The following is a 22146-nucleotide window of genomic DNA, read 5'->3' on the forward strand; positions in this document are numbered from 1 at the left end:
GCCATCGTATTTTATAACCTTAGTCGTTTCTGCAGGCAAAAACTCATGGGTCCCCACACATGCAAAGTTGAAAATAATGCAATTCAAGAGATAACCATGAGAAAGTCGGGTGTTGCAAGGTAAAACACAGTGATCGGCACTGGGCTTAAATAATAATACTATGTAGAATACAAACTATAAAATTAGATTCACCCCAGATATTGGTTGAAGTATGTCCTTTTTAACGTTTTAAAAACTGACCCATTTTAGGTGGTTAGTAGGGTAACTAATTGGGTTCGACACACAAACTAAAAAATATATAAAAACCACAATGACTCAATCAATAGTACTGCAAAATTTCAGCCCAATCCGCCAATGTTTGAAATTTCGACCACTAGAGGTGTTTTAAGCAACAACCGTTAAAGTTTCTGATGTCATAGGGCTGCTAACAAGCCCCTAACTGCCATGGCGCAAAAATGTCCACCAAGCAACCCACCAACGAGCAACATACAACTGGTTGCCCTTGTAACACTATTGCGCCAAAGAAATCTTTCGTTTGTGGTGCCCTGTAACATACAAATACGTTTTACACTTTAGGGACTTGTGGGGTAAATGTTAGGACTACAGGGTAGAACAGAACAATTGACACCTATAAATGGCATACTATACAAGAAATCCAAATTTCAGCCAATTCTGACACTGTTTACAAACTCACCCATTTTAGGGGGCTAGCGGGGTAAATACTGGGGTTATCAACAAAAACAAAGTGGGATGCACATCTACATAATTATATCTACCATCTGTGTAAATTTCAGCCAAATCCATCAAACATTTGATGGAAAAACGAGTTGGACAAACTTTGGGAAGAAAAAAAAAACAAAACAATTTAAGTAAAATCAATGTGTACATTTTTTTCAAAAAAGTTTGTTAGATGAGGGTTTGAAAAGATTCCAATATCACATAATTAGGATCACACCATTTTAGATTTCAAGGAATTCTTATTTTTGGCTCACTTCTGGGTTGATTTTCACTAATGTTTTTTATAGGTGACCAACTGATACTACATATATTTTGTTCTGCCTTAGAAAAATGTAAATGTGTTGACACGATTTTTCTTACTGCGCCAACCTTTGGCAATCATTGTTCTAAATTTGTCAAAGTCTTTGTTTTATCAAAATTTATACTTATATTGAATGTTTATCTAACCATGGAAAGATTTCAGAAACAACAAGTTTACATGCTTAAAATTATGAAAAAAGTAGTACATTTAACAAAAAAACATGAAAGGTGGTACACTTATCCACATTACAAGGCCGCTAGGCTTTTATTCTCAAGAAAAAAATTTGTTGACAATTACGTAAACAGGGGATTTCCCGAAAATAAAAATCTCATGAGGGAAACACAGTGTTTGAAATTACAGCTTTATTACAATTACGCACAATTCAATCAAGTTCACTACGTGAAATAGTACACCCGTGCAAATCTTTACTCTTTACAGACAAGAAATAGAATACGCAAGCAAGTTTTACTTGCAAAAAATGAAAATTAATACAGTGTAACAGGTAAACAGATAATAATCGAACAACCTACACACCTATAAACTGAACACAGTCAAAGTGGAATTCACTTTTAGAGCAAACCTCAATGTAATAAGCCAGCTGAACGTCTTTAAAATCTTTATTTAGGTTTAATTAGGGATAGGTTGCGACAACATGGGTGTGATTAAATGGGTTTCGAGCTTCATACTATAAACATAAGCCGTATGAATTCATTACTGTATTTGTAATTTTTTTCCACCACCGATTTAAATTTCTTGAAATACTGCTGGATATTATTAAAAATCGATTCAATCTGACATGCTGTAAGAATTGGTTAATAAAAATATGCTTCAAAGTTGCAAAGTAGACTTTTAAATTCAGTAAAGTTTGGGCTAAGATAGTTCAAACTGCTGTAGTTTCCCGGAATCGTTAGAAGTTGATCTGCCGTACGCCGGCACACCGTTCGTCACCAAACCATGAACACTTGCTGATGTTGATCTTCTAGTCTGGTATCTGCTGACACTTTGGCTGTGGGAGCGCTGTGAAGCTCTACAACAGTAAAAATGGAGTCGTAAACAGTTTTCATAACTAGGGGTTTTCATTATTTACAGGTCGTAAGCTCAACTCTTAATTGAGTAGCCTAAATAACAAACACTCGAAAGTACAATCAAGTGAGTCAAGAATTCAGTAGGCCTTAACGTATATGTTGAAGCACTTGCACACGAAAAGGTATAATTGAAGATTTTACGCGACTTTGAAAACTGAAGCCGTACAAGTTTTTTGTTTCGATTTAAGCACCTTAATTGCACGTACAGGGCCAATACATGAAATGTGTACTATCTTAATCATCAAACGTTTGAATCAAAGACATACATGCGCGCAATTTTCGACAGAAATATTAGGAATGTAATATGTTTTTTTATGCCTTACCAAAAATAACAAATGCAAAATACTAGGAAAATTGGATTAGTTGCAAAGTACCTTGCGTTACTGTTAGAGCGACTTGTTGTTTCTTGCGAATCAGCACTTGAAAATAAAAGCGGTATCCTGCTTCTCTTTCGTTGTGTGTTAGTGGTTTGCTGTAAATAAAAAGTTGTTTATAACCTTTATCCCAGGGTATCTTAATTTTTTTTGCGCTAGTATCCCTTAAACCTTGTTTTAAAAAGTCTTTGTCTGCAAGAGCCAACTACTGACAGAAGTGAAACGCACTGTGTAAGTGACGTGCAATTTCAAAGTAAAATTGGCAGCACAGCATTGAGTAGTGTTTTATGTGTAAATTACTTGATAAACATTCTGAACCTGATACTTACTTTGTTACAAATAAACGTACATTACCAATATTTTGAAAACCTACATCGTACACCGCAACCTGTGCTTCGTACTACTGGTTAGGAAATCCTGCTTTAATTTAATCGAATTTAAAAAACGAAAATAGCATTTTTTTCCAAAAACGGCGGCCTTTACCCACCGTTTATTTTGTATGTCTGTGTACGTGTGTCAGGCACATTTGACCAAGTACTTCCCAGCGTTAATCCGGATCAAATACTTACCAAGCTGCTTGCTGACTTGCGCCGTCTGGCGGATAGTTGGTAAGCGTTTTTCACTTCGTCGTTGTAAACACAATAAAACAGAAAAACGAAGATGCCTTGCGTTCCTACGAGAAGCACCTACGAAATGGTGTAATCGTTTAAAAAAGGAAAATTCGACCGCAAAACGAATACACCAGTTAGTCAAAAACAAAATAGCTCACTAACAAATGCTGTCGCTTAAATCGGCGTGTCCAGTTTATTCCTACCTGTATATAAGCGCCCGCAGTCCCCACAACTATGCCGACATCGGAGTCAGCTGTGTAAAAGTTGTAGAGAAAACCGACGATCCACGGAAGACTGAGAATCGGCATTAATATCAGGGCTCCCCTCGATGATCGTCTGGTAAAGGAACAATTTTAATGCATGCTAAAGTCACGTAAACACTAGACCAGTTTAAAAGATATAATTTTGTAGAATTTCAGGTAAGCAAGCCTTAGGCAGTTCACACTGTTTCGACATACACGGTCTCCTACTCACATCAGGGACAAGAGATCAACGTATAGTTTAGCCTAGTGTGAGCTACTGTACCTACATAACAAAGTCCTGTTTGTTGTGAGTAAGGCTAAAAAACATGCCTTGCCAAATGTTCGATGTCACGATTTTTACCGTCTATTTCTTGTCACCAGCTGCTGTGTGAGACCTTATAGGTTGATACAGTGTGCACTGTCCGCAGGTTACTTATTATAATGTAATGGCTCAATGCTTTGATATGACTTTATCGTGAACTAAAAAGTAGTGCGTTAATACCTTTGTTGAAAAACTTAAGGTGCAGATTAAAAAGGGTATACTATATATAGTTGAATACTGTTTAATTTGGTTTTGGAGAGGACTCTAGTAAGACCGACCTGAGCGATTCGGCGACCCGGACCGACTTGTCGGCTGATGCTAAACGAGACGATGATGACGTCGCTCTGTAGATGACCAGCATCACTTTACTGAGAATCACCAAGTTAAGCTAAAGAAAAACGAAACATATACAAGTCGTACCAGCCTTACTTTATTTGTGATCGCTATTCTAACACATGTATTAAAAAGTATTTATTGTTTAACATGCATAAGTGACAGGGGTTGAAACTCAGTAGTCAGATAGGAATTTTCGTTTTTACGACAAGCAATGATTTTAAAGGCAATAAGTAAGGTAGTGGGGAAAATAGGTTAAAAACCATTTTATAAACCGCATGCAAATATGTAAACTGGCAGCAACCACAAACATTTGTAGAGAGAATCGACCACAACAGCCTCAACAATATGTTAGTTTACTCGAAATTTTCGGTCACCACAAACACATATGCAAAAACATTTACCAGAATAATTGCGACGACTGGTCCCATGAAAAACCAAATTATTCCGCTTCGTTCGTTAAGGAAGCAAGTGTTCGGGTTGACGTAGGAATCCTGTAAATTAAAAAGAACCCGTATCAGGTAAATTGCTTAGTTCCAAGCAAATTAGCTGGAACTCTGAGACCAGGAATTGTTTACCACAATCTGTTGATCAAAAGACGCGCCATGACGTTGTGTGGATAATTGGAAACAAGCCAACAATCCGTTTCTGCTTGTGGAAAACGTGTAAAACCGTCATTGGCCATAAATAGAAAACAAAAGCCAACCCAAGAAATTAATACGTTTTCAAAGCGTAAGTTACAGTTGTTAAAATATCCTAATGCCTAATATGGATATACGTTTCCGAGAAAACAAAATCAGTCGATGAAAAGTTAGGAAGATATATTTCCCCTTAAAATTAACATCGTCCGTTCCTTGCTGCCTGTCTGTGCAAAAATGCTCACTCTGTTGATTTTCATTTTAAAATATCCCACTTAATTATGGCTTTCGTTGCCGACATAAATGCTACTTACCGTGTAACCTGAAGTCGGAGTAGCCTTCATGGACGTCCTGGACAAAATGAAAGCTATGGCAACGAGTACAGCAGGACAGACCCAGCCCAGAATAGGAGCGTAGGTAGGCAGGCCTTCCACCCATTTACGTTCAAACACCAGAACAATCTTATAGAAAAGATAGAAACCTTCCACCAATGACCAGAAGAACACGGTAAGAAAAAAGAAATGGCTGACGATTGCACTGCCTATGCAAGTACCCCACACTTCCTGAAATATAATAACACAAGCTAGAGTGTTTTTCAAGCTAGAGTGTAAACTTCATCTTTGATTAATTACCATTTTTGAAGTTTTAATGTTTTCGTCTTTTATACGAAAATGTGCAAAAAAGAAAATAAAAAACACCAAACTGTTCGAGAAAAAGAGATTCAAAAAAGAGTGAATACCAATATTGTTTGTCATAACATACATTTATGTATTCCTGTTTGTTTTTTACGTTCACAGTAATACTGCTAAAGGGGGAAAAAATTTGGTAATTTTCTTTACCTTGTTGGGAGAGGTAAAAAGCGCAGATAGTAGGAGCGCTATGTATCCGCCTAGCAAGGCAAGAACGAGGTGAAAATGGATGAGCATTCGGTCCTTGATGAGTTTTTCCCGACAAGCAACAAATACGAGAACGGTAACAGCGAGACACGCAATGGACAAACCCCCCAACACCAATGACATCACACGCATAACCTGGTTGTGCTTGGCCGAAACCTGAAATTAGTAAACGTTGTTTAGTTGTGTGTATAGGATCCAAGTCAGTCGTTTTAAACCTGTGGCAAATTTGGCGTTTTGCAGGGGGTAGTTATATTATCATTTTTTCATATTCATGACGTCACCTTTTTGTGACGCAATAGGTAAAAAAATGGTTTTGTGAAATATATTTAAATAAAATTCATCAGGTTTCAGAGGTAACTGTGATAAAACGGTTAAGAACCACGGATCTAAGGCGTTTCTCTAAAATTTATACAAGTCTGATCTGTAAACTAGCGTACTTTGTTTTCCATCATTAGGCACAAAACAGGTTTGATTACCATTTGTAACTTATTGCTGCATCTAAAATAATTCAAAAAATTATAAATTTGGAATTTTTTTCTGTGTAAATCTAAAAAACATTTTTCGAGCTGTAAAACGCTTGCATTTCTCAATCGTCGGTGCTTTGTGTAAAGCTATTTGTTACAAATGCGTTTTCTCCATAAAACTAGGCAAAACCTAATAAAAATACCCATTGCCTTAAACCAGTGGTTCCCAAACTGTGGGCCATGGCCCAGTACTAGGCCACCAAGACATTTTCAAAGGGTCACAGAGCCATATGAACAGATTCTACTGTTTTGTTATACTGTAGATATTATGCGCTCATAATATTTGCAAAGAATTTTGAATCTTGTAGTCAAATTTCAGAAGCATGTATATCTCATTAAAAATAATTTGCTAGAAACCATTTCGCCTGTTTTTGAGTTAGTTTTTTTGTTTGTGCCCAAATTTACAGCACATGGTGAGCCACGAATCGCTATTAAATAGACATTTGGGCCACATACCAAAAAAGTTTAGGAACCCCTGCCTTAAACTGAAAATCAAGGGCTTCAATGTATAAGAGAATAGCATATTGAATCGACAATTTACCATTGGTTTCCAGATAATCTATTTTAAAACGCCCAAACCACCAAGTCAGACACCAAAAACGTTCTTTGGATTCGTGTCTTGGAAGTCTAATATCTTATGGAGCTATGATATGATTAGAAATTCGACAAATATTTCTTACCGAATCGCCTGAAAACTTGAGCAACACAGCAAAGTGTGTGGTGTGATTACATCTGCACGTCACCTCCTTGTCATTCCACTTCACAACTTTGCATCCGAAGTCACTGAATGTCTCGCTAAAAATAGTGTTCAACCGTCAGTCCTTGAGTTTGTGCACATAATAAGGACTTAATAAAGAAGTAATCAATAGCTTGGTAGAAACTAAAAACCAAAAATGCAAACGGCTTGACAACATAAACAACACTTAACAAGACAAAGTCTCACTGTTCGTCTGTGGTCAGGTTGGAAGTAAGGAATTGGCAAGTGAGTTGAGATCGATTCTGTGTGGTGTTTGTCCATTTTAGCGTGAAGTCAACCGGAACGGACACGTGACTAGCGTTGCCCCGGTGAAATGTCCACAAGTTCACTGACAGATAATCGCTAGCCCTGAGGAAACAAAAAATTGAATAATGAAACTGTTAAGAAAACTTGCATTTTTTACTGTGAAACTTGTACGGTTGTTTTGTTGAGAGAATAATTCATAAGATTGAAGATCAAAATTGTTTTAGTTGACTTCAAATATCGATCACATACAATTAAATGGGAACAATTTACAATTCAAAACAATAAAGGACACAAAAGTTAGGTAATCAACATTATGGTCAAAAAAAATTAACCAACGTGTCTGTAGCTTTCTTCGACGTGTGGCATGGCATAAACGCAGTGTCGCGTTTTAGTGTGTTTTCCATAGCGGGCATATGTCTTTCAATTTCCTAGATGTTGGTGGCGAGGTTAAAAAGTGAAATATTGCGTCAATCTTGCACATTAACAATCACCAAATGACGCACTAAGCCGCCCCACTAGGAACCCAATATAAATAAAGATTGATAGAGGTGTAAGCAGCCTCTTACCTTCGTACTGCGTCATTTTCAGACACAGGAAAGTTATAGAAGACAGACATGACGGCAACGTTGTCCCCTGAAGAATCTAAAGCATACAACTGTATCAATAAAAGCGAAAATGCAAACACGGGCAAACATGTGCAACAATTTAAAGCAGAGTAGTAAGTCGGGCCGGGCTTTTCGGGCCGGGTTCGGGCTTAGGTCTCTTCAAAAAACGGGCCTGATTAGGGCCTGACTTTACACTCTGTGTCAGTATTATTTTTTTTAAATTTAACTAGCTATGAGTAGTTGCTGGACTTGACCTAATGTCAAACAGCCCCAAAACCCCTTTTCAAGACCAATTGTCTTTTGTGTTTGCTGTCTTGGTCTTTGTTGAAGCTTCAAAATATAGGCCTGTCAATCAAACTTTCCAGGCTAAACGGGCTTCTCAAAAACGATTTGGGTTCGGGCTTGTACTTCCGGGTTTCGGGCCGGGTTCGGGCTCCAAATTAGGCCCGTTCACAACTCTGATTTAAAAGTCTGATGCTAAAATAAAAGATAGATTTTTTAAGATTCCACAATGGACAGTTCCAAAAATGAAAACTACAAAGTCACAAAAATAACTTAATTTTTACAATGCTGTACAAATAAAAGAGTATACCTCGTTCAAAATTAAATACAGGTAAAAAATACTTCTATCATTAGGGATGTGCCAAAACTGCAAATGTTCTGTTTGGTCGAGCACCGAGCATCTCACTTTAATGCTCGGTACTCGGCCGAGCACGCTCGGTGCATTAAGACGTCACAAAAAATCCCCTTTCTACGTTTTAGCTCTACAAGGTCTCTTACGTCACCGGCGGTGTTTTATTAACCTGTACATGCCCATAAAATACGCGTTTTCCCACCATCTAGTGCATTTGAAAAATCTTTCGTTTTTTTTCATAGACACCGTTTATAACACTAGTTACATATGTTAGCAGGGCGTGAATATGCAAATTTAACGCTCGGGTCAGTTTGTGCAACTGCTCGGCCGAGCACCGAGCATTAAAAACAGCGATGCTCGGTACCGAGTACTCGGGTTCTGGCTCGGCTCGGCCCATCCCTATCTATCATAGTCATAATGATCAGTTCTACCTGCGTTTAAGAACATAAATCTCAAATACTTTCGATGTCTGGACATTGGCAAGTCTAACATTTTCAATGATAATTTGTTTGAGCTACTTTACCAATTACTTACCTAGAGTCCCGGTTGGCAGTTTCGTAATTACAGCTTGTTTTTGTTTTTTGCTGGTCGAGTTGTTGGAATGATCGCGGTTGAGTATCTTGTCGGCGTTTTGAGCGTTCGCAACAGATATTCTTAAATCCACGTAAGTTTCGTTTGCACGAAGATCAAAATCTGTTGATTGTAAATAAATTGATAAAATTTCTGTTTACGAATGAAAACATGCGCAAACTAAATCTATACACAAAGTATAAGAGATTTTGGTCACATGAAAAACTGTTTTTTTTTTTTTGCAACAAATGACTTAGATGTTAAAAAATGTAGTAAAAATTCTCCTTCATATTATCTTACATAGATTTACGAAAAGAATGCACCAAAAGTAACTTTATATCTCATTTATATCGCACAAACAAACTATTTGTCAACATTCAAACAACAAAATAATATTATACTCAAGGAAAAAAGGTAAGTATGTCTGAAAAAACGTTTGTTTACATCACATAATACTATATCTCACATTAACATGGCATTACTCTACCATTATCTACAAACAAACACTCATTGTTCGTGACGTCACAATACGCCAGTAATGTGTACTGAAAAATGGAAATTTAATGCACATTTCTTAGACGGTTGTTCGCACTGTGTGCCGCAATTTGGTCGGTTGCTGCAGTTTTTGCAAATTTCAAATTTCTACTCTGTCTGGAAACGAAGCTCTTTATCCTGCGACGCGCAGAACGTTGTATTATCGGCGTTCTGACGGTAGTCGCTCTGTTTTTGAGCAACCAAGATGGGTTGCTGTTCTAAAGATGATACTTTCACCACCGATGTGGAAGCACTCGAGGGAGCGGAGCCCTCAACAACGCCAGAGAAGACACGACGTCCTAGAGATGTATTCTTCCTACTGCTCTTCATCCTTATGCTTGGAGGTATGGGGTATTTGGCATATTTCGGTATTCAACGCGGAGATATAGGCCGATACATGAACGGTGTTGATTCGTGGGGTAATGTGTGTGGAAGAAAGGACAATAAACGCATCGGAGGAGTGGACCAATCTGGAAAAGACCACTCTGAGCGCCCTTTCAACTTTCAAATGGCATTTTCTGATATCAAAATGGCCCTCAACCCTGCCCAGTTGCTGAATATGGCTAAGGAACCTGCTAGTATTTGCGTGAGTGAGTGTCCAACAGCAGTGACAAGCTGCGCTGATCTTCTACGCGACAACGGCTACGTTCTGGACGCATCCCTGGTGGCTGAAAGAGTGTGTACGATGCCTTACGGAGTCATTTTACCTCATCATCCAGTGATAAACCGCTGCATACCGTCACAGCTACTTCAGGTATGTTATAGTAATAATGTCACGTGATTGAGCACACATCCTGGGCATTAAACCCGCGATTCTCAAATTTTGCGCCGTAAAATATTTGTTTTGCATTTAATTGCCAGGGTTTAATGACAAAATGTACGTGTACATGATAACCATAGAACCCATTTTTCACCATATTTAAAGTAAAATAAGTTTCTTTAAATTATTCGTTGTCCTTTTGCTTGCTAAGTGTGTCGCGAAGCTGCAAGCTTTGCATGTTTGAGGATCACTTCAATCAACCAACATTTAATTTACAGGTCGGATCAGCAATAGCCGACGCGGCTGCTCAGGTAGCTGCCCCGGAACTCACTAACCAAGGCCTGAATGTGACAGAGGAAGAATCTACATCAGCTACAGCCGGTGTCCAGTCTTCGGTGGCGATGATCGTTGAGCAATTGGTAAACAGCGCCATCAAGTATTGGCGTGACACCATATATCTCATCGCCATATCACTGGGTGTATCTCTGGCTATGATCATCTTCTTGCAGCTATTTAGCCGTATTATCGTGATTGTCATCATGGTAGTGGCGTGTTTAGGAAGTGTCGCGCTCACTGGTTTCCTATGGTTCAACTACGCTGTAGCAATAGGCGCTGTGAGCAGTAGCGATGTGTCATCGGCTATAAACTCTGCTGCACCAGTCCTGGACTCAGCAATCACGTCTGTAGGTGGAAATATGTCCGGTGTCAGCTCAGTGAATACAAGCGACATTTTTGACTCTCTAAACGTGTCGTCTCTCCAGGAATCAGGCTACCTCTTGCCTTTATGCATTGTGGTATCTCTACTTACTATCATTATTTACTTGATATTGATATGGGCAAGGAAAAGCTTATGTCTTGTGGTGAATCTTTTCGACGAGGCAAGCCTGTCGATCTTTAGCATGCCCGGGATGCTACTACAGCCTTTCATCACATTGATAGCGATGGGAGGGGTTCTAGCTTACCTCCTTATAGTGGGGTCGTACATATTTTCTGTAGCGGTCCCGTATGTAGACGAGGACGGGTTTGTAAGCTTTGTCGAAGATAACAGTACTTCGGTGATCGGTCTTCTTGCAGGTCATATATTTGGCGGTTTATGGATGCTTGAGTTTATATCTGGGTGTCAGCAGGTTATCCTAGCTGGTGCAGTGGCTAACTGGTTTTTCACGCGTGGAGAGACGCAGAAGAAATGCAAGTGCAACATGTGTCCCACCGTTAAGTCTACCAAAGACTTGATTCTCTACCACATGGGCACTGTGGCTTTCGGATCTCTTATCATAGCTATAGTGCAGTTTATACGGATGGTCCTCAGTTATGTACAACGCAAGTTAAAAGGAACGGAAAACAAAACGGCAAAGTATATCCTGAAGTGTCTATCGTGCTGTCTTGCTTGCTTCGAGAAGTTTCTTAAATACGTCAACCGGAATGCTTATATTTGCGTTGCAATGTACGGGGACGGTTTCTGTAGCGGAGCAAAGCGTGCTCTTTCGCTGTTGATCAGCAATGCTCAACACGTTTTGGCGCTAAACTGCATGTCGGGCTTCTGCATTCTACTTGGCAAGCTAGCAGTGGTCGTGCTCACTGGTTTCATATCCTTTACCTGGTTTGTGGCTAAGCTTGGCAGCGACGCGCCTCATACGGAGTACCTGGCCCCTATGGTGATCGCCTGTTTAGCTGGCCTGGTGATTTCGACTTGTTTCTTTAACGTCTACGGAATGGCAATTGACACAATCTTCCTTTGCTTCTGCGATGACCAGCAGCGCAATAATGGCGGCGACCGTCCTTACTACAGCAGTGTGAAGTTGCAGAAGTACATGGAGGGCGCGAAAAAGCCTAAGAAACGGCCCGCGCAGTCTACTGGCTTGAAAAAGATACAGAAGTTGCGATTGTGGCCTCGGGAAGAGAGGCCAGGTGCGGCAAAGGGGAAGAGGACGGACAAGGATGGCAACAAGGAGGTCGTACCGCGGCAGCATTCGCCTCTTGATAAAATGAGCGTGTGTAGCGACGAATCGGTGATTGTGGATGCCTTCGACACTTTGATTGACCAGGTATGTTGGTAATGCAAAAAATAAAACGACGTTAAGACTATAACTGCATTACCAGTTATTGCTCTTCCAGCAGAATTGTATTGTGAATTAATCGACGTTTCAACGTCCCATAAGAGAAGCCTTCATCAGGATAATTGAACATTTGTAAAGCACATCACTATAACTGCACACCTTCTTTTGTTAAGGTGATGATTGAAAGGGAGAAGTCCCCTCTGACAAAGATATGCCGAAAGGAGGTGAAGAAGGATCGAAAGCGACGGACCCAAACCCCGTTTCCTCCGATAGACGGCCCGCTCAAGAGCACCTCGGTCTCAGTACCAACTGTTGCGGGGTTGCTGAATATGTCTTACACACCATTACCTGGTAAGCCCTACCGCCTGGACTTTGTTTACCATTAATTAACCGGTTTGCAACGACCAGTCGCACACACTTGCCGTATGATTTCCGTCGTTTTAACCAACTTTCAGTGGCCAAACGTTCAAGAAAGTGGTTCCCAACCTTTCTTGACGAATTCCTCCCCTAGCAATTTAAAACATTTTCATTCCTCCTATACTACATAGAGATACTAAACCATACAAAGATCATTTAAAAGTAGGTCTTTTTCAACTTCACAGGTCATATTCCCAGAGCTGTCTGTTTACAAACCATATGTAAAATTAAAGTAAATTCCTCCCCTCAAGTTTTTAAACTCTACCCTTGGGAGGAATTCCCCTAAGATTGGAAACAACTGGTTTAACTTTTATAGCCTTTTGAAATGTGTTTAAGGTCAACCAGTTTACGATGAAAACGAGGAAAACATGGAATTCCATATGGAGCAGAGACCGGTTCGCCCTCTCCCGCTGCCTTGTATCGGCGAGACTCCTTTCGAGTACGAGGAACTGATACGGCCAGAGAGCGACGTAACAATTCACATGGCAAATGGCGAACCGATGCGAAAGGACTCGCAAACGAGTGTGCCGCAAATGATGGGAGACCCTGAGCCTGACCCTGAGACGGATTCGTTGCTTGAATACCGAGCGGCTGCCATACCGCCACAGGCCCGGTTCATTAGCTATATTAATTAGCAAGTGAACCCATGTGTGTATGTAAGTGTATAGTTAGTGTTTTGTGGCATAAAGTGTGGCTGTTCATAGTTAAGGCCTAGGATTTAAGTTTTGCTGTTCTTGTGTAGTTAGGAAACCTTGCTAATGCTGCAGGTGCAATACCACATTGTATAAATGAGAACAGCCACCTTGTTATGTTTATTGTTTTGTAGTGTATAAGTGTTGGTGATGGTTTACATTGTCTGTGCGGCCCTGTATTGTATGCTATATATGTAAGTCGAAATAATGCTCGTCCAGGCCACCGGCAATAGGCTAAAATAAAGGACGAGCACCGACCTATGGAAAGCACATGTACCAAATTGGATATCACACACGCAAGCAAAACACCAAACCAGGAACTTGCATTCCAAGGTGCTTGTGACTGTGTTGAATGATGCGCACATACAATGCAGCCATAAGTACCGCCTTTAGTTTCACTAGTATTGAAAGGTTTTTATAGACATATCAGGGCTGGAATGAAATGGTGATTTGCTGTGTGAAGTGTGGTATCCCCAAGTGTATCTAGGTACAACTTTGTACCTGTTTAAAAGAAGCCGCATCGTATGGTGGTGGTGTTTAGTGCAATGTTACAATGCCGCTGTGCTGGGCATATGTAAAGTAAAGCAGTTTAGTGCTTAAAACTGCAATTTAAAGTAAATATGTATTGTATTGTTTGCTTAAATGCGATTGGATGCCGCTATAGTAGGATTGCCACGTTGTGGCTTGTAAGGGGGATTGGGAAGGGTATATTTTAACATGCAGTCAAATGCTAGGAGATGGTGTTGACAGAGAGGAGAAATAGTGGCCAAAAAATGCCAATTGTTACATTAGGAGGGTTATGCGACGATTTGGGTCAACTGCTCAAGTTTTACACCTAAGCCAATATGCCAACTGCACAACTCTTTTAGTTGGTCGAGCAAGAGTCACATAAGCCCACTGCAGAAACTGCAGAAAAAAACTGTTCGGCGCTCAAATCATTTTACGCACCTCGTTATGTGATTGGTCTCGCATAACTGACGTGCATAATCTGATTAAAAGCTCAAAACTTCCAACCGGCCTAAAAATCTGCGGAAATATCTAAAGGAGGTGACTTTTGTAGAAAATAGAAATAGGTTGCCGTCAGACACATTCAAAACTAGAGAAAGGTCGACTGTATAGTGCCAATAGTGCCAAGGTCTATGCATGGAACTCATGGGTATGGCGTAAACTTGGTTCAAACTTTTGACACCCTAAGCACATTTTTGGGAAATGGTTCAGGCAAGAGGGCGTTATAACGAGCACAGCTTCGTTTGGGGATGCATAAAAAAAGTCAAAACATTATCATTTTATGCTCTTAGTTGTGTGATTGGTCTCACACAACTGACGTGCATAACTTGATTAAAGTCGTTAACTGGCAACTGTTTTGGGAATGACTGCTAAAGCTGACAAGGAATGGCTTTAACCTTAAGGAGGAACTTAATGATCGCGAAACACAAAAACTTTGGAGACAACTGTTAATTGAAATCAAACTGGCGGATTTTATTTCTCAGGTGATCACTTGTTGAGCCAATAAGTACAGCAATTTTCAAGAAAGACTTTAAGCCAGTCCTTGGTATGTGAGGTGTTCAATAAAGGACATTTAACGCTTTAAGTCATTTTACGCGCCTCGTCATGTGAAATTGGTGTTGCGACAGCCGCAAGCGAAACCTGGTCAATAAGTTTTATACAAGTTTCTTTTTATTTCTATGTTTCGTGAGGTATTCAATCAAATAATTTGGCATGATCGTCATTTTACGCGCCTCGTTATGTGATTGGTCTCGCATAATTGACGTGCATAATCTGATTCAAACCCTCTGCAATAAGTTTGAAACAGGTTCACGAAACTTAGGAGTACCAATGGAACTATTGTCAAGGGGTAAAGGTGGCACTAAAGAATAAACGGTAAGGTTCATCACATAAAGAAAAATGCACTAAAATGTGTTAAAAATGGCACCCAAAATGGAAAGATGCCACAGTGCTTAATTAGAAAAGAGAACACATAATAATTGTGTCAGAAACGTGGCTTGAGCTGTCCAGAGTTCCAAACTAAACAGTTTTTGAAAATGAGCAAAATTTAATGGGGATCAATGTCAAGTCTCACAAAGAGTTTTTGTTGCGAATCTTACACAACTTTCAGCTGTTGGCCTATAGGCAGAAGTGGCAAGTAAAGTGACGCCATACAAAGGCTTGACTCGCAAAGCAGTCAGAAAAAAGTGCAATTGGTCAAAAGCCTAGCGTTAATGGATAACCTGACTAGTGTATCATTGGCATGGGCTCCAAGACTTCCTGGTGGGAGGTTATGAGAAAAGTTCTGGTTTCGCATTAGGTATCAAAACGTGGAAGGGTAAAAAGGGATTGTAAAATAAAGGGTTGGCGGCATCCATTTCGCAGAAAAAAGTGAAAAAAATGTTCGTTTCTTGTTCGTTCGTCACTGTGTGCTATGCCCCGCTTCCAATTCAAAGCAGCACTTTATTGCTTTTGTATATATTTGACATTGCGCCGTTTGTAGCGTATTTTATGAATGGGACTGTTAAAGAGAAGGAATTGAAATCCAAGTGGTGCGGTAACACTACAAATTGTAAAGGTGTTGGCAATACAGTGCTACGCAACGTTAAAATGGGATCGTCCATTAAAATTCGTTCGCGTAACCCTGATTTGTCCATGCACTAAAATTGGTATAGTGGTGCTAAATCGTTCAGGAGCCTGGTCTTGTGATTGGTTATTTAGACCTAAGGCAAACAACCTGAACAAAATTATGCCCACTGATACTTGAAGGAGTTTGTGCATGCTGTTGAGGTGATTACGGTGAAATACGGGATTTGAAAGCATTGAAGAAAATGAAGGATTGTAATTTTATTGCCCTTTGTGTATTTATTGCCATTGTTTTTTCGCATTTGAGTGATTTATTGCAAACGATTTTTTGCGCTGCGTGTTGTGATAATATATGTGGTGTGGAAAAACTCAGTGTGGTACATTTTGTATAAAATAGGAAGTTTCTGGTGTAGGAAAGTACTATACAAACATGTAAGTTTGAAAAAAAATCAACATATCTGTAGCGCACAAAGTCAGAAGATGGGAACGACAAATGAAACTATACTATAAAATTCGTGATTTGATCTAAAATTACATACCTTTTTGGTTGGTGGTCTGAATATGGCGAGCAATGGTTTCTGTCACAGTTTCAAGGGTTTGAAAAATGTCGAATTTTATTCTATACTGGTTCTCGGGGTTGTCTGTAGTCTTTGTCCCTTGAGTCGAACTTCTAGGTGACACTGCAGCTAAATAAACAAAACAATGAATAAAAATCTATAGGGAGGTCAAAGATAAGTTGTTACCACCCCAGCAGCTAACGCAGAAATATTACGGAACCTGGTGCGATGATGACGCTTTTTTTACCCGTTATGGTTCTAAGAATTAGACAGGAAGTTTATGTTGAGATAGTCAGAAAACCTACAAAACTATAACTTATAAACGATACCATCGTGACTTTCCGCACAACTAAATATAGTATACGCTGAAAATGCCTTTACCTTGTAGCGATTGCGGTTAAGGCAATTGCTTTTTCAATAAATTTCCTTGATTATACAGTAACTTAGATCCACTTTACATACCTCTTAGTTGAGCAACACCTCCAAGCTGGACGCTTCCCACGTTTGGTTCAGGTATATGAGAAAATCTCCAAATCAAGTTATTCATTGCGGTAGTCGTTTTCTGTCAAAATACCAAATTAAATTAATCTAAAACAAGATTTTTAGGTTTATGTGTTAGAAAAACCAGTTATTTATCAGTATGTGCAGATACCGGTTATGTGTGGCTTGATAAAATAATATATAATGTCTATAATCACAAAAAGGTATTTACGCGAACGTTTAGCGATAACTAATGAGAATAGCTATAGCTACAAATTTAAGCGGATATAGCCGTTAACAAATTGTGGCGGAAGTCAAAAAAATAAGACTGATGTCATTCCTTCACACAAGCCTCATTCTCCATACTCTTCAACACACGAAAAACATCCGGTTTATCTGCCCATACAGTACGTATAAACCGATGACGTTTATTCGTGTTGTTGGTTTCGAGAAGCGTTCATTATGTATGTTGTTAACTGTCCCTACAATGACCTTCCGTTCGGAGTACCGGCTCTATTGTACTTTGGCTCTATTGACTAGGTAGTTTTTATTCAACCAAATCTGCATTTGGGTGTTTTTTGTTCTTTCGGGAAAAGCCAGTTTATTTTGTGTAAAACGTAAGAGGATATTAGGCAAAATTATTTAAATAGCGTCCCGGTGCAAATGGGTTAACGCAACTTTCAATCCAGTCTAGCTGCCACCTGAAATCCGACTGTAAAAGATTAAATGACATATACTTATTGCCCGTCAGTGTAGGTTGATTGGTACAGACAAATATAATTATTCGACACCAAACACTTTAGAAATATAAACCAGATGTGCTATTTCTGCTATATTTCTGCTTTCTGCTATACTTAATTCAAGTCAGACTATGTGAAAGGCAACTTAAGCAACTTGGCCCAACTAAACAGCCCCGGTTTCGGGAAAAATCTTATGGTTTTAGAAATATGCTGTCCTAGTTAAGAAGAACAGGCATATATTGTTACCTATAACAGGGTTTAGGTGGTACGCAGAGATAGAAAAAAGTCTTCATGTGGTGCTTGATCAGTAGGGATGGCCCGATAGTACTGTATCGGCGCCGATACCCGATGCTTCGAGCAGTATCGGTACTCGTCCGATACTTTAGCGGTATCGGTACAAGTACCGATACTTTTTTTGAGACTTTATCATGTGTAAAATTGAAAATGAAAGGAGGCAAAAAACAACAACCATCAGTTGTGATAAAATATTTATGGGACAACTAAAAAACGCGTTCGTTTTGGATTTAATGAAATAAGATGACCTAAATCGCTACAGCGACTTAATGCCGCAACACGTTTTTTAGGCCCGCGTTAATTGCGAGCGAGCGTCACAACGCACAAAGTTCATTGTAGACGTTTGTAAGCATAAGTTTCGAAACGGCAGGTGTTTAATTTGTATGGCCAAGTGTATTTAGACATTCCTAGTGTTATCAGTGACAAATTATTTTCTATGCCGTTAGGTGAACTTTTAAATCCTAATTAAACTACCTGCGATTTTGCAATACAAAAGTTGGCGTTAAGAAATGACCCAAACGTCATATGTTTTGGGATTCCTTCACTGTTTTGGGGATATTAACAGACAATCCCATTCTCTGCCTAAAGCCATGATCGTTAAATGTTTTTTGTTGTCAAAGTCGTAAAACATTAACGCCGTTAAGACGTTACAAACAATAGACGCCGGTAAGACGTTGCAAAGCGCGTAGCATAAACGTAATCACGTGATCAGATGCGTAACAACAAGTGCACCAATCGTTAGTTATGCCTCCAATGCACCACCGTCGTTAGGGCATCGTCAGCTCGCCAGCTGATTTGCCAAAGAGTCTTTACCAGACCTGGGCATTTTACGGCCTTAAGTGATTTATTATAGACTCAGTGTGTTGTTAAATTAACTGTGATGGGAAAACACATTACAAATACATCAGTTTGAAAATGTTTTTGCTTGTTTGCAAAGTATCGGGTATCGGTATCGGATCGCAGTACTTTTGGGGTAAAATATCGGGTATCGGTATCGGTTCAAAATATTGGTATCGGGCCAACCCTAGTGATCAGTATAAGTTTTCGAATCACTGATATACATGGGTTCATTGGTATGTATACTGGACTCATGTGTCTTAAAAACTACGTTTAAAAAGTAAAAACAAACTGTTACCGATACTATGTCAGTTGCTGAAGAACGTCCCAGGCCCTCATAGAATGAATAGTCGGATATCTTTCTGGCGCTCTGCAGTAAGACTTCGGCGTCAATGTACGTAAAGTCACGCATGTCCTGTGAGTAGGCGGCAAAACAGTTTAGCAGCTTTTCGCGTACAGCATCAAGTGTCGAACGGAAGTCACATAGATTTACGTCATTTATGTTATTTTGGTCGATTGTTTACGACCAGACACCCAAGTAAATTAAAGGGTACTGTTTTGTGATGCCATACGACATAAGTCTACAGTCACCGTACCAAGCAGTTTTATTTAAAGTGTTCGATTAAAAAATATTGATCTAATAAAGTAGTTCTCAACGTTATGGTAGTAACAGACCCATTTTTAGAATGAAACAAGAAGGTAAGAACACCATGTACAAATGCCAATGTATTGAACTAATGATTTTTTCTTAAATTTAAAAATTTTCCTAATTTTTATACCACCTGAAACCATCTCGCAAGCCCCTTCGGGCCCCCAAATCCTGGGGTAAAAACCACTAGTCTATAACACGAAACAGAAGTGTTTTGCTAATATATATATGCACATACATTTGCCCCCATCCCTTACCTCACCAAAAAAATACAAAAATATGTATATGCGACAGTATGCAAAAACTAATAGGTCACCCATCAGTTGTCCAGATATAACCAACACAACGATTCAAGTGTTTGCGATTTCTTCTATAATCTATACAACCAATAGGACTATTTTCAAGTTCAGTGTATCAATGCTTTAAGCCAGTTGAATACCTGTGGCTTGGTAAGGTTTGAAAAGGCTTCGACCACTGCATTCACTTCCTCCCTATTGACAGGGGCCACCCTGTTCATCCATGAACTTCGTATGATGTTACCAAGCACTTGGGTGCAGCTGGAGCGGTTTTCGAGGTCACGTATGTATTTGAGAACGTTCTTTGACACGTTTACATCTTCTACAAAACAAAGAAAACAGCCTAAAATATCTGTTTTCAATTTTGTACTAAATTAGCACAACATCTTACTTAAGTCTTATCTAATATGCATTTTCTGTAAGGTGCAGCAAAATGTGTTTTAAAAATCACAATGGTAAAGACTGAAAGGATTTATATTTCAAAACACCATTATCTAACAAAGGTTCTCTCAGCAAAACTAAACCTTTAAATAAAATTGAAACATGGCTTACCATCAATATTTTGCAGCCATGCCTCAATTCGGCACATACATATTTCACTTTTGTCGAGAGGAAATGAATGAAAAGTACCCCATTGCTGGTTGTTGAAAATGCAGGATTTGTTAAACTGAAGTGTACCATTAAGTTGGCCAGTTTTGTTTTCCACTATGACCTTACATTTATCTGCAAAAGAAATAAAGCCTTTGATTTGATACAGACTGTATAAGTCGGAAATATTACAAAAGAAAATAAAGACACACTGTTTTCCTGCATCAACAATCCTTCTAACTGTTTTTTTAATAAAGCTCTTACTGATTATAGCTTATCAAGTTTAATGATTCTCAACTTTAATGCAAGTTTTACCAAGGCAGGTCAAAAACAATTTGACAGTAACCAAACCGGCGCTGTACGTTTTTTCACCCTAGTTAGGACATCTGCAAATCTCGGTACACGTTTAGCAGGCGAGCTCCATACATTTCCCTTGTTAAATTTAACAACCTAAACGCGACGTCTCTTTGAAACAAGAAGTGAATAAAACGCAAACCAATCATATTGTGTGAAGTGGATTGTTCACTTATTACGTCACAAATAAGCTTATTTTTGAAGCGGGGAGACTTTTTTGCTTGTTTTCTATAATTCAGTTTACTAACACACATTTGGTCCAGCGAAGAAATTTTACAACTTCGTAGGCCTTACTATTTTTTAAAGCTGTAGCTTTGTATTTCCATTCACGGCGACATTTTGCTGGTTCAGAAGTTAGATTGATTTCAAATCCATCGTTGTGGTGATAGCCCAAAGTTTTGCGCTCTTCTTCGTTGGAAATTGATACCGTGCTTACATGACAGTATGAGCCATTGGCCGAGTAGCCTGTGTAGATTCCTTGAAGGCTGGTACCACTTAGGGCGTTACACTTTTCTCGCCGAAGGTCAACGTAGCATTTTTCTGTTAAAAAACAATGGTTAGGTGCCATCTTAGCTGAATGAAAATCTTTAAGCTGAGATTAAACGTTACTTGGCTTTGTAAAACATTTCGGTGCGTCGGCGGCCTTTGGGATATGCCAGCAGCATCCTTGGTTGAGACAAGCCTTTTCTGAATCTATGGATTGATTGCTGCACGGTTCCAGCAAGCTTGCTTTCAAGTAAAGTTTTAGATCGCATGCTTCTTTAATGTCTAAAAGTTATAGTTGATTTCAATATTTCAGTTCACCAGCAAACACAGGTAGCAAATTTGTAATGTTGTCAGCATAAACTACTATGTTAGACATTAATATACATTACGTATCGGTTGATTCATCAATTGTTCTTCGCACTTACGTAACAATCAGTAACATACGTGATCAAGCTCTCGGCATAAGTATTTTAGACAACCTATAGTAACAGTTAGTTATAATGGCTACCTACTTGTTTGATAAACGGCTTTGCAAGTTTCTGGAGAGTCTGCAGCCCATGTTTTGCTGAAGACTGTACAAATTACCAATAAGGAGAAGCAAGCTAAACGCATTTCCTTACGTTGGCTGACAAAGTCCTATATCCTATCCCAACTCCAGCATGTGACTATCTGCAATAAAAAGCACCAACGCTGGTTCTGTGCCGATATACAACAATATCTCAAACTAAATTGACTCTGTCTTTCAATTGACGTAGTATCTTTATGATTCATAAGCAAGAGTGATGGAATATCCATCTACTTTACTCATAGCGTCTCATTTTCTTTTAGTATTGGACCTATATGTGTATGTAAGGTATGGCGCATGAAAATACCTATGCTAACTTTCTTAGTTGTATCGTATTTACGGTTTTAAGCTTAAGACTGTCCGCCTGTTAAGCAAAGCAACGCCCAAACACTA

General features: G+C 39.2%; 2 protein-coding genes across 2 annotated transcripts; one reads left to right on the forward strand and one right to left on the reverse strand.

Moving 5' to 3' along the window:
• Positions 1-74: 74 nt before the first annotated feature.
• Positions 75-21849, reverse strand: LOC145229501 (uncharacterized). The gene is made up of 20 exons (XM_080094856.1): positions 21701-21849; positions 21312-21470; positions 20997-21242; positions 20313-20483; positions 19904-20082; positions 19114-19230; positions 16927-17026; positions 16447-16593; positions 8841-8999; positions 7634-7709; positions 7008-7169; positions 6745-6859; positions 5484-5696; positions 4959-5207; positions 4411-4500; positions 3952-4061; positions 3313-3445; positions 3068-3184; positions 2499-2596; positions 75-2066 (listed from the first exon to the last, which is right to left on the reverse strand). Exons 1-20 carry the CDS (start codon positions 21798-21800, stop codon positions 1910-1912), a joined length of 2898 nt encoding a protein of 965 aa, XP_079950982.1. The 5' UTR covers positions 21801-21849; the 3' UTR covers positions 75-1909.
• Positions 9616-13279, forward strand: LOC145236213 (choline transporter-like protein 1). The gene is made up of 4 exons (XM_080099641.1): positions 9616-10164; positions 10449-12215; positions 12401-12578; positions 12981-13279. Exons 1-4 carry the CDS (start codon positions 9616-9618, stop codon positions 13277-13279), a joined length of 2793 nt encoding a protein of 930 aa, XP_079955767.1.
• Positions 21850-22146: the final 297 nt, after the last annotated feature.

This window comes from Phallusia mammillata, chromosome 1 (assembly GCF_965637545.1).
Source record: "Phallusia mammillata chromosome 1, kaPhaMamm4.hap1.1, whole genome shotgun sequence".
Lineage (NCBI taxonomy): Eukaryota > Metazoa > Chordata > Ascidiacea > Phlebobranchia > Ascidiidae > Phallusia > Phallusia mammillata.

Coding starts and splice junctions, on each gene's coding strand:
- LOC145236213 (XM_080099641.1), top strand. CDS start 9,616: ATGGGTTGCTGTTCTAAAGATGATACTTTCACCACCGATGTGGAAGCA. Junction 10,165..10,448: donor TACCGTCACAGCTACTTCAG/GTATGTTATAGT, acceptor TTTAATTTACAG/GTCGGATCAGCAATAGCCGA. Junction 12,579..12,980: donor GTCTTACACACCATTACCTG/GTAAGCCCTACC, acceptor AATGTGTTTAAG/GTCAACCAGTTTACGATGAA.
- LOC145229501 (XM_080094856.1), bottom strand. CDS start 21,800: ATGCGTTTAGCTTGCTTCTCCTTATTGGTAATTTGTACAGTCTTCAGC. Junction 20,484..20,996: donor AGCTACAGCTTTAAAAAATA/GTAAGGCCTACG, acceptor TTTCTTTTGCAG/ATAAATGTAAGGTCATAGTG. Junction 7,170..7,633: donor GAAAATGACGCAGTACGAAG/GTAAGAGGCTGC, acceptor TTGTTTCCTCAG/GGCTAGCGATTATCTGTCAG.